This window comes from Calidris pugnax, unplaced genomic scaffold (assembly GCF_001431845.1).
Source record: "Calidris pugnax isolate Ruff unplaced genomic scaffold, ASM143184v1 scaffold144, whole genome shotgun sequence".
NCBI lineage: Eukaryota > Metazoa > Chordata > Aves > Charadriiformes > Scolopacidae > Calidris > Calidris pugnax.
This window is the reverse complement of record NW_015090911.1, coordinates 108,283-120,676: the sequence shown is the minus strand read 5'-3', so window position 1 is coordinate 120,676 and position 12,394 is coordinate 108,283. Positions and strand designations below refer to the sequence as shown.

The 12,394-nt window shown below is 53.4% G+C and overlaps 1 protein-coding gene across 1 annotated transcript in view; it reads right to left on the bottom strand.

Moving 5' to 3' along the window:
- Positions 1–12,394, bottom strand: part of NOL6 (nucleolar protein 6) — a 48,687-nt gene that overhangs the window by 16,809 nt on the left and 19,484 nt on the right. Inside the window, exons 4-21 of the mRNA XM_014949367.1 lie at positions 12,153–12,371; positions 10,786–10,902; positions 10,349–10,528; positions 9,197–9,365; positions 8,324–8,458; positions 8,022–8,185; positions 7,418–7,538; positions 7,018–7,076; positions 6,753–6,854; positions 6,114–6,229; positions 5,534–5,711; positions 5,024–5,146; positions 4,724–4,872; positions 3,462–3,537; positions 1,508–1,648; positions 1,074–1,191; positions 721–875; positions 329–492 (exon numbers count right to left, since the gene is read on the bottom strand). Of these exons, the coding sequence (XP_014804853.1) occupies positions 329–492; positions 721–875; positions 1,074–1,191; positions 1,508–1,648; positions 3,462–3,537; positions 4,724–4,872; positions 5,024–5,146; positions 5,534–5,711; positions 6,114–6,229; positions 6,753–6,854; positions 7,018–7,076; positions 7,418–7,538; positions 8,022–8,185; positions 8,324–8,458; positions 9,197–9,365; positions 10,349–10,528; positions 10,786–10,902; positions 12,153–12,371 (2,486 nt within the window). The remainder of the gene's footprint in view (positions 1–328; positions 493–720; positions 876–1,073; positions 1,192–1,507; positions 1,649–3,461; positions 3,538–4,723; positions 4,873–5,023; positions 5,147–5,533; positions 5,712–6,113; positions 6,230–6,752; positions 6,855–7,017; positions 7,077–7,417; positions 7,539–8,021; positions 8,186–8,323; positions 8,459–9,196; positions 9,366–10,348; positions 10,529–10,785; positions 10,903–12,152; positions 12,372–12,394) is intronic.

The window sequence follows — 12,394 nt, the reverse complement described above, 5'->3', positions numbered from 1 at the left end:
TCAGGACCCAAAAGCAAAAATTTGCCAGGAACGTGTGCACAGTATCATGAGCATGAGGCACTCTGTGGGTGTTAAGATTTTGGGGGAACAAAGAGGAAATGCTGTCACATGTTCCTCTCTAACCATGCTGCTCTTCAGTACTTGCCTCCCCATACATCATCATCCCTCCACCTTCCAGCAGCGCCTCACACAACGTGGGCTGAAGGGCCATTTCCCAGAGTGAGTTCCTCTCCCCACCATCACCCTCCACCATCCAAGGGCACCTCCACACTGTCTTCCAGGTATGTCCCATGTCCTGGCCCCCCAGGAACACCCCTGCCTCACCTACCCATGGAGGGAGCTGGTTAGATAGGGCAGATGCAGTATCTCCATCTCCAGCTGCCGAGACTCCTCTGTGTCCTGGTACTTCAGCATCCCTTCTGGGGTGACCACTTCCTTCAAGATCAGGGGCTCCCGATGGTAGGCTACTTGGAGACGGAAAACGTAGCCATCCTGAGATGGGAGCAGAAGGTGAAGTCAAGCTTGGTGGTAACATAAGCAAGCTGGCGTGCTACGCTGCAACTCCGGGACACAACAGCAGCACCCTGGCATCACCATAGTCTCGTTATGCTCCTTCCTATGCCCACCATCCTGGTTTTGTCCAGTGGAACCATGCCACAGCCCCAGCCTGCCTTCTCGGTAACAAGTCAGGTCTGGAGAAGGTCCCTGTCACTCCCCTACCTTGTACACATCAGTATGGGTGACCGCCGGTCTGCAAACCAGCTGATGCTGCTGGTGGAGGAGCTCAGCCAGCTGGAGGTGGAAAGCTGCTTTGATGCGCTTGATGGCTTCTTTGTCCTGCGGCCACTGGCCACTGCCTTCCATGTGGCAGATAACTGGGGGAAAAGGGACAGCAGGAGGTGAGTAAGCCCCATACAGAAAGGAGGCACTACATGGGGGTGGCCAGGACTAGAGATTACAGCAGGAGAGCAGAGCCCGCAGCACACCAACACAGAAGTAATGGAGTCAGCATCACTGCCTGCCTCCACTTCCCCCCACCAAATCATCTCTTGCACACATCTCTCCCCACTTACTCTTCAAAGGGGCTATGTAGGCCGGGCAGGGTTTCTCCTCCGAGGGAAGCAGCAAGTTCTTGATCCTCAGTCGGGTATGGGAGGAATAAATTGGCTTCATGGGAATGGGAGGGAAGACCTGGGAAAGAACAAGCACCTGGGGACTAAGAAAAAGGGAGCAGAAACCCCACAGCATCATGCACCCCCTCACCCCAAACCTCCCACCCAAGCAAAGCCATCCAGCACGGAGGGCTTAGGTAATTTGTGCAGAGCCAGCCCAAGGGACAGAAGAGCAAAGAAGAGGCACTGCATCACCCTGAGGTGATGTGGTTCCTGAGGGATCTCAGGAACCACAAAAGCAGAGAGTGACTAATTCTATCTTTTTCCCCTCAGCCAGGGCATCCCCCCAGCTTCTTGCAGACCCCCATGCACATACCATGCCCAAGGACACTCACGTCTGTGTACCGGAGGGCTGGATGGACACCCTGCACGGCCGTCACTGTCAGCGGCAGCTCCTTCAGGTTCCAAAGCTTGCGGCTCAGGTCATCGTAGGAGCAGATGACACTGACCATGGCCTCTTCGCCCGTCCCCGATGCCTGCGGACACACAGGAAACCTCTCAGTTCACCTCTGCCATTCCTGCACAGGTACCCATCTCACCACCCGCATCACAGCCAAGCTTCGAGCCAGCCCAGGGAGTAGCTTCTGGCAAGAAGACTCAGCAAAACGGGGAGGTAAGAGAGAGAGGAAAGACAAGAGCAAGACTGTCTGCAGCTCCCCAGCAGCCACAGGCATCCTAGAGGCTGCGTTTCAAGTGGCAAGTGAAATTATCTCCTCTGTGAGATGCTAAGACAGCACCAAAAGCTGTACTGCAGCGTTCTAGCTAGGGAAGAAGGGAGAAGCTAAGAGTGATTTGGGAGCAAAGAGATCACAGACCGGCAGGGTGAGAGGTCTGCTACCACCTCCCCACCAGTTACTGCGATGTTAGCAGAGGCAGGAGATAGCATAAAACTGCACTGACCGTATCCTTAGCCACATGAAGCATGACAAAAAGACAGAAAACAGAAAATATTCAGAGTATCGCAGGAGCTCTGGGGAGGGCAGGGCAGTTGAGAAGCGCTGAAAGGAGAATTGCTACAGCCCTTGTTGCTTCCATCTCCCCAAAGCGCAGCAGAGGAGCCTGAACAAGGAGAAGGAGACATCACTGATGCCAAACTGCTCAGCTTAGACACAGCTGAATTGAGCCACATGCACCCGGCCAGCCTGGGCTTTATAGCAGAGCAGCAGCACCCTCTGCGGGGTGTGCCACGAACGACAAACCCCTGTCCTGCCTGTCTCTAGAGCTGCCTGCACTGTCCATCCTGCATCGTCCCCCATGTCCCTCCACGACCGCAGACTACCCAAGCTGCCTGCACACAAACAGCTGGAGGAGCAGAGACAGACACTCCTACACACCACCCCACACACAAGAGCAAGTTCCTTCTTTGTTCCTCAAGGACTGGGAGCAATCAGATTTCTAAATGGCCCTCCTGATCAGGGGAAGTGCATCACCTCTCAAGACTGAGTTTACCAGCCCTGCTTGCCCCAGACTAGGCGTACAGGGACATGGCACACACAGGTCAAGGCCACAACTGGTCCTGGCACAGAAGATTCTTTTGATCAGATTTGCTCCTCTTCGCTCTTAGAAGAGGCAAAGGAAACTTCCTCCTCCATCCAAGAACTGCGTAAAATCTAGTTTTACCAAAGACCAGCAAAGTGGTGACAAAGTACTCATGGTTCGTCTCCTAGGCTTTAATTTCCCAAGTTGGAAAGCAGAAGTAGGAAGGGTGACATTTCCCAGCCTCCAAAATGTATCTTTTCTATCTCAATGTGACGCTTCTTTGTTGCAGCTACACATTCAGCTGAAGCATTAAGTATGACTTGGTGGGCATGACCTAGCACTTTGTACCATGACAAGAAAGATCCTTCTGCTGGGTTTCACAGCTGGACCTACAGGAGGATGGAACAGAATTGTTTGGCCCATGTCGTGAAGGACACAGGACCTGAAAGGTGCAGCTGGAGGAGCACAGCGGGACAGTGGTATATCCTCAGACAATGTGGACATAGCAGACACAAGCAGAGAGAGGAAGCCAGTGGGACACTTGCAGGGGAAAATGAAGTGTGGGGGCTGCCAGAGCAAGAGGACTTCAGCAGCTATGCCTTTGGCTGGCACAAAAGGCTTGGCAAATCTGTGGAGAGCACCATGCTGCCCACTGAAGCCCACAGATAGGAATTTTCTTTACCTTCATTATCCATTCTTGGGAACCACCCAGCTACCTCAGGGCCACAAAGCTAAAATGACCTCCCTACACCCCTCCCCATACAGCTCTTCCTTGGGAAACCCCCAGCCCCGCAGAGGGAGCAGCCATACCTCTTGTCCAGTCCTGATCACAGACTCCAAGAGGGCTCCGGTGTAGCAGATGGAGGATTCGGGAATATCTGCATGGCTATGTGGAAAAAGACAACAGAGCATTAGAGCTACAACACACCAACCCATCCATCCTGACACTACATGCTGCACGCACAGGCAAGGGTCAGTCCAAGGATGAAGAATCCCACCATACAGGAAGGTCACAGTGAGAAGACCAATCTCTATGCATTCCTCCCACGCCCAACGGATCCACCCAAAGCAGCCCATCAACTTGTGCAGCTTCACAGGATTCAAAGCCACCAACATGCAGCCTTCCCTCACAAGACCCCTCCTTGAGTCAGGATAAAGAGGCCCAACAACTTCTTTGTTCTGCACAAGAGGGTCTTGTATTTGGCAGAAGGTACAAACTACTACAGGGAGGTTTTCCGACGCTGTAGGGAGACCCAACCTGTGAACCACTACAGGGTCTCAGAGGACTTCATAAAACATCCTGCAAGGTCCAGACAGTTTCTCTTCCAGCTCTGCCAATAATGCGCGTCCCAACATCCTATCTGCAAGTAAGGGCAGGACCATGCTGCCTCCTTGCCCTTAGCATTACCATACATGCAGCCTTCCCTCACAAGACCCCTCCTTGAGTCAGGATAAAGAGGCCCAACAACTTCTTTGTTCTGCACAAGAGGGTCTTGTATTTGGCAGAAGGTACAAACTACTACAGGGAGGTTTTCCGACGCTGTAGGGAGACCCAACCTGTGAACCACTACAGGGTCTCAGAGGACTTCATAAAACATCCTGCAAGGTCCAGACAGTTTCTCTTCCAGCTCTGCCAATAATGCGCGTCCCAACATCCTATCTGCAAGTAAGGGCAGGACCATGCTGCCTCCTTGCCCTTAGCATTACCATGGTCCAGTTGGATGGGACTTTGAGCAACCTGATCTAGTGAAAGATGTACTCACGGCAGGGATTTCGGACTAGATGACCTTTAAAGGTCCCTTCCAATCCAAACTATGCTATGGTTCTATCAGCAGAAGCTACAGCAGCATGTGCTTGCCCTCCCTACCTTCTCTTGGGAAGCAGCTTGCAGCATCAGGACCGCAACTGAAAATTACTTCCAGATTTCACAAAACCAGGACTACCCACAACATCTCCCAAAGCACAAAGCTGACAACGGGGTTACCAGGGACGTGGAACAGGCCAGGAAAGCAGCAGTGACTCCCACAGAGCTGCAGGTCCCCCAGCCTCAGCTGCTCCTCGGTGTAACTTACAGCTTCAGGAGGTGCCTGACGATCTGCTCCGGAATGAGGCGTTTCTGGCAGATAGTGTCAGCCTTCCACACCACTGCCTCACAGATGCTGCCGTCCTGGAACCGCCGCAGCTCCGATTTCTCCCCCCAGAAGGTCCGGAAGTCCAGGGCCTGTGGGGGAACACCAGCCAAGGCAGGCCAGGGACACGGGTCACCACCATGGCTGGCCAAACTACTCCCCTGACCATCAGCCAGGTCCACAGCCATCTGCAACCACCAGCACTACTCCCACCCCACTCAGCACAAGCAGGGCTCCCCTCACCTCAGGGTGATCAGCCTGCGGTCCCTTCTCCAGCGTACTGGCAGCAAATTCTGGGTCAAAGAGGAGCCCAAATGTCAGGGACCCGACATCCTTGTGTTTTGGGGGCTCAGCATCAATCGGCCACTGTGGAAAAATGAGGAACATGAAGCACAAGGAGAGATGAGGTTGCTGGAGCAGCAGCTGCTGGGATATTGAGCTAGTAGATGAACTTACTGCTACGTGCAGGTGTCCGGACAAGCACAGACAGGGAAAACCTCATTTATTTAATAGGTGTCCCCAATGAAAAAAAGAGTTGTTTTCACCATACCAGGACTTCTGCCCAGAACAAGCCTCCCACCTGCATCCCATACCCCAGTGTAGGACCTCAGGTCCTGTACCCCCACAACAGGGACAGGCCCATCTCCTTTCCCAGTGAGCAAAGATACCCTCCCCATGCCCAGTAGTGCCATGAGGGACACAAGAGACCCCACATGCTGCAAAGGATGCAGCACCATTGCCAAGCTGCATTACCTCAGGGATCTGGGGCAAGGAGTGAGCCACAAGCAGTGCTCTCCCAGCCAGCCCACGGGCCAGCAGCGAGACAACGAAGGGAAGGGCTGCGGCCACATAGTTTCCACCCCGATCCATCAGCTCGTTCAGCAGCTGCATCTTCTTGCAGGTACTCTGCAACTTGGAGACATGCTTCAGGCTACAGAAGAAGGAGGAAAGCTGGTCACCCATCTCTTTCAGCAAACCCTTTATGAGAGAAAGATATGCTAGAGGATGGATAAAGTGGGGAGATGATGGTCCTGGCCCAGGATGCAGGCTATAAGAAGAAACACTGGCATCTCAGGATGCACCACAGGAGACGCTGGTCCTTGGGACAGTCATCATTCCCAAAGGCCAAAGCATTGCCCTCCTCCTCCTGAGAGGCTACCGAGACAGTAAAAGCGGAATGGCCAAATGCAGGAGGCAGCAGTGTCTACCTCAGAGCTAGCAGGGTAACCTCCCACCAGGCAGGTTCCAACCCATCCCAGTCCACAGCCAGAAGCAGCCCACTTCTTTCTGAACAGGCTCCCCAGCATTACCCCATCGGCACAGTGACACTCACTGGAAGACATGGTCAAAGGCTCTGAGCATGGGCTTTGAGGTCATGAGCAGCGCCTGAAAGCCGTCCACCATCCGATCATCCAAAATTTCCATAGAGCGTTTAGCTTCAAATTGGACCTGAGCAAGGAGACAAGACAGAGCAAAAGCATGAATGGGAGGGGATAAGAAAAGCAAACCCCCCAGCAGTGGTCACCAATGCTCTCCTATCAACCACGGCCATCCCAGCTTCATGGTCACCTGTAGACCCTGACCCCAAACAGTCTCTGTTGTCAACACAAAGCCAAGTCATCGACAGCTGTTGCTACTGGCAAGACAGTCTCTCCTTGATTTTCCTGCCATCAATGTCATTTTTTTTTCTGCTCCAAAACAATTTCTGCTAAATAGCTGCTTGGTTTTATCCAAAGGTGCCCACAAAGAGGAAAACAGCTTTCCTCCATCAGTCAAGCAAGACAGGTACATCCAAATCTTAAAATTCACTTCTAAGCTTTGGAGCTGGAGATAGACGTTAAAAGCTTTAAAAGCAACACTGAACCCCTTTCCCATGTCCAATGTCCTTCTCCAAGATATCTAACCACCCTCTGCCTGCCTCAGCTTACTCCTAAGACAGCATCTCAGGTTATCATCACAATCTGCTCAGTACCTGGTGGTATTTGCTGGCAGTCATATCAGCGCAGAGGTTCACCAGGCCAGAGGGATCCACAAAGACCACTTCAAATGCCTGGTGGAAGTCATCCAGGACAGGCTGGAAGAGTAAATGTAGTCCTTAGTGCCACAGCACAGCCCAGACACCAGGGCACCACAATTGTGCTGCCATCTGACATCCCAGTAATAAGTATGTCCCTGCCCAGGCATCACTGGCAGCACAGCCAGACACAGGCATGAGACCTCTCTGGAGGGTTGCTTACCAGGGAGGAATCCACATCCTTTGCTAGGCTGATCCCCGTCACACTCAGGTCAGTGGTGGCTGTGGGCAGACAGGAAGGAACAAGTCACACCACCATCCACATCTTCCCCACCTGTGACAGTGGTACCTGGCAACACCACTGTGGTCTCATAACATTAACAGTGCTACAATGCAACGCTGGCCTCCACCTTGTAGAGGTGGCATCCCACCCACACCTCTGCAAGCTGCTCCATCCAGACCTGCTCAGCTGTCTCATCCCCTCCTGTCCATCTCACCCAAAGAGTCTCACCATCAGAGAGAGAAAAGCCACAATTTCCCCTTCCCTCACTGCGTTCATGCTTCATGGAGAGGCTCTGCTGATACCAGCCTTTCCCTGCCCAGAATGGTCCCAGGAAACTTACCCAGGAACTGAAGGGTGCTCCTCAGCACCTGGTACCCACTCATCATCTTGACGATCTTTCGTTTCATCAGCAAGTAGGCAACCAGCATGGAGACCAAGAAGCCACTGAAGCACCCCAAGCCCTATGAAAACAGAGGACTGAGTCAACAAGAGCTCAATGAGGCACCACAAGCCTCAGAGTCCACCACATATGACTGCTTCTGGCCTCTTATCTCCAGCAGGGTAGCCCCCAAGCCTACCAGGAAGACATCGAGGCAAAGCCCTGTACAATAAGCAGAAATACGGATGATCCCCTTGCAGGAAGGCAATGTGTCAAATTTGGAAAATGGGATTAATTAAAAAAAAAACAAACAAAGAAACAAACAAAAACCAACGAATCACTACATCATTCCAGAATGTCAAAGAAGCACAACACACACTCTCATTGCAACCCACAGGGTAAGACAGAGCTCCTTGAAATCTAACACAGCCCAAATCAGAGTCACAAGCCCACCACTCCACCCGCTAGGACCAAAACACCTTTCCACCCCTAGGAAGGGAGAGGAGGCCAAAGGGAGGTTGGCCAGGCAAATGGCTCCTGCTCCGTGTCCTGGCACAGGACATACCTTGCTGAGCTGCCGCTGGTTCAGCCAAACTTTGAGAAGGGCCAGGCCATCCTTCATGCCTGGGAAGTCAGTGGCTGCGCTAGACAAGAAGTGCAGGTGGGACAGCAGCACCGTGTCACAGAGGATGGAGTTGTTGTAGTGCGGAGTCGGGGGCTCGGTGGTTCCTGTGTGGGGAGACAACAGCACGTTTGACCCAACCACAAACCACAGAAAAGGCCTGCAGCAAACCCACCTTGTGAGGCATTGAGTGCAGTCTCTGGCTGAACTGAGCAGCCTGGTGTCCATCCAGCCTCAGGCCCTACCTTCTTTGGGGGTGTTCTGCTCCATGAACCAGGCTGTTCGGACATTGTTCTTGTTGGGATAGAAGCGGCTGGGTTTGAAGAGACCCGGGGCAGGACAGGCATGGATTCGGACAGTGACCATCTTCTCATCCTTGCCTGCAAGCACAAGGGTGTAGACGTGCAGCAGGAAGAGATGTCAGAGGACAATCTGAGAAAACTGGGAGCATCTCCCTCTTGTGGAAAGAAAAAGCTCCCTCCCAGCAGGGCTCAGCAGCCGTGGACATCATCTCAGAGCAGGGAGCAACCACATCCCACAGCCAACAATAACCCTGAGGTCACATTGCTCATGTCCAAGTCCCATCTTCATCCCCACTGGCCAGTGCAGTACCCCAGCATCCTCCTGTCCACCCTGGCCTTGCCACACCACTGCCTGTCCCAGACCTAAATCCACTATCACCTGGGGTCTGCAGAAACAAGCAGCACCCAGCAGCACATGCATCCCACATCATCTTAGAGACAAGCCAGGCTGTGCATAGCTACCTGAGGAAGGCAAGAGAATGGCAGGGGGAAGGGGTGAGGAGAGCAGGGAGGAAGGACAATATGAGAGACAAGCATGTTTTTCTAGGGTCTGCTTTACTCCTGGAAGTATCTACAAGGTGCACGAGCCAGCAAAGGCAAGGCTGGGGAGCTCAGCCAAGCTGCAAAGAGAGACTGGGAGGGAAAGAGACTTTGAGGACTAGGCTCTGTCCCAGGGAGAGGACAACTCCAAAATTTATCACCAATTGTGATGACAGACCTGGACTGAGAGGGTCTCCAAAGGACCTGTTACATGGTATGAGTACCTAAAGCCAGCACCCGCTCACAATCTCCACCAGAGCAAAATTCAAATGCTACCTTGAGGCCTTAGGAGCAGGATGGGCTTGAGATGGTTGCTGTTCATGTAGGCAAACTTCACACTGCCAAAGAGTTTCTCCTTGGAGAAGTGCTGGGCGATGTGGGCCAGGTACAGAGCCCTCTTCCGGTGGTAGCGCTGATTCAAGTTGTCTTTGTCCTGGAAGATTTCCTGGGAAGAGAGGGACAGGGGAATGACACCTCACCTGCCTGCAGAGCCTGGTCCAGACCAAGGCACTACAGCACCCACCGCTCTCCCCAGCCCCACAGGCAGCCCGATCTCAGACATGCGGCTACAGCCCCAAGGAGCTCCAAGTTCGTCAGGAGCACTACTTTGCTGCTGGATCACCAGACTGTAGGATCACAGGAGACAGAATACAGCCACGCAGCCAAACAAAACATCACTTCGTCTCAAACCCCCTTAGATCAAGTCCAGGCAGCAAGGGGAGAGAGCTCTAGAGGGGTAACAGCCAGCAAATCACAGAATCACAGAATGAAATGGGGTTGGAAGGGACCTCTGGAGATCATCTAGTCCAACCCCCCTGCCAAAGCAGGTCCACCCACAGCAGGTTGCACAGGAACATGTCCAGGTGGGTTTTGAATGTCTCCAGAGAAGGAGACTCCACCACCTCCCTGAGCAGCCTGTTCCAGGGCTCTGCCACCCTCAAAATGAAGAAGTGCCTCCTCATGTTTAGGTGGAACTTGTTATATTCAAGTTTATGCACGTTTCCTCTTGCCCTACCCCTGGGCACCACTGAAAAAAGACTGGCCCCGTCCTCTTGACACCCACTCTTTAAGTATTTATAAGCATTAAATATCACCCTCCCTGAGACACAGTCTTGACAGCTGGGGCAGAAGCACAATGGGGTACAAAGCTGGACAGTATCTACCCCCCGGCAACATGGAAGAGGTTCAGACCCAGGCAGAGAGAAGGATGATCCTCATGAGGAATTAAAATTAAAGCAGCTGCAAGCTCTGACTGAACTAGGGGTGAGATTGCACTGCCCAGCTCCTTGTGGGAACGACCACACTGCATGTCCAGATGCTGTAACCTCACTCAGGAATGGAGAGGGCAAGGCAGGGGCTGCAGAGGACAGGAGGGGACGGGGTTCAGCCAGGCCTCAGGCACATGGGAGCAGGCACAGCCAGACTCACCTGTGGCATGGTCACTGCCACATCCACGTTGATCTCTGGCTTAATGCAGGTGCCCAGCAGGTAGCTGCCCACCACCTTCAGCTCAGCTGGGGGCACGAAGCGGAACCTCCCCTTCACGTTGAATGGCACCTGCAGGAACGGGACCTTCACAGCTTTGGGGAGCCAGGTCTGGTCAGTGAGCTGGGAACAGACAGGACACATGAAACACTCTAAGCATCACCAACAGCAGATCTGCAGAGACCCCCCTCTCCCTACACAGCTGCAGGTATCTACACCCAGGGCTTAAAGATGGAGCATCTGCCTCTCCCCTCCAAGAAAAAGTACTATTATTTTAGTCTCCAAAGAAGACAGTCCGTGAGGACCTCTGCTTGCACAGCAACAGCAAAGCCTGCTCCATACAGGGGTCTTGCTGCCTCCTCCAGCCCTCTGGAACATACTTCAGTTTCTGGGGTCTCTGGGATGGCGCTCAGCAGGGTGTTAATTTCATGGAGGAAAGTATCAATCTTCTTCTTCTTCGTCTCCTTCAACGTCACCTCCTTCAGAAGTTCTTCGATCTACAGAGGGAAAGGGGACAATCAGAGGCAGCTGCAATGTTGCAATTGCACCTGCCTTTTACCTTGTCCTCCAGTACAAACTACAAGAAGGGAGCAGGTGAGCTGGGAAACACGGCTGAGCCTCTCCACAAACCCTGCCTGGACGTGGGAGTCTGGTTAGCCCATGGACAGAAGGATAACACAGCTTCTGCCATCTCCTGTGAAGTGCTGGATGGCTATCAACTCCATCCCACCAGCTGCTGTGCGAGGTCCAGCCACAAAAAAAATGGCACCATTCACATAAGCATAGCTCTCAGAAAGGTTTTTCGTATGACAGAGTATCAGCTGCAGAAAATGACCATGCAATTTCACACCATGAACCTGGCCCTAGAGATCCTGCCACAAACACTAGTAGGTATCCAAGAGATCAAAGCCACTCCTCATAAAAATCATAGAATCATAGAATGGTTTGGGTTGGAAGGGACCTCAAAGATCATCTAGTTCCAACCCCCCTGCCATGGGCAGGGACACCTCCCACCAGACCAGGTTGCTCAAAGCCCCATCCAGCCTGGCCTTGAACACTTCCAGGCATGGGGCATCCACAACTTCCCTGGGCAACCTGTTCCAGTGTCTCACCACCCTCATAGTAAAAAATTTCTTCCTGAGATCTAATCTGAATCTTTTTTCTTCCAATTTAAAACCGTTTCCCCTTGTCCTATCATGACCCTTCCTGGCAACCAATGTTACAGTCGCCAGAAGCCATCCAGTCACCAAGCCTGACCTCCCCCTAACACTGTGAGCTTGCTTTCCCAGGACATAAGTAAACTCTCCTGTCTCATCCAAACACAGGAGGAAGGTGCACCTAGTGATGTTACCTCCTCACCCCGATAAGCAATAAATCACAGCAGCGAGGGACGCAACAGTTACACTTCCACCACACTGCCGTTATGCGGTGGAGGGATTCAAGTTTAACGGTGTTAAAGAGGCACAGGGCCTGGCACGGGATGGCAGTGGGAATTGGGGTGGAAATACCAGTAATACGCTGGGTGCCTCGTAAAGCCTGTGGCCTTCTATCCCTGCCTTCTGCAGAGAAGCGGCTGCAGCCCGGATTTACCGGAGTGGGGCTCAGGGGCCTGCCAGCGGCCCGGGGTCTCTTTTCCAGGCGGTTCCCGGAAAGCTCCGGGTCCAGGAGCTTTCTCTCTCCAGGATTCCCCTGCTCCCCCCGCCACCTTAACCCCCAGAAGGGCAAAGCGCTCCCCCCCGGGGCCGACCTGCAGACGGAGCAGGCTGGAGTGGAAAAGGTCCTCCGTCTCCTTCAGCTGGCTCAGCTCCTCACTGGTCGGCGGCTTGTAGAGCTCGGCCCGGCTCAGCTTCGCCGGCTGCAAAGCTCCGGGCCCGCTGGGGGCGGCCCTCTTCCCGCTCCGCGCCGCGGCCCCGGCGGGGGGATCCCGGCCCGGAGCCTCTGCCTCCTCCGCCGCCTCCGGAGAGCCCTGCGAGGAGAGGAGACAGCACG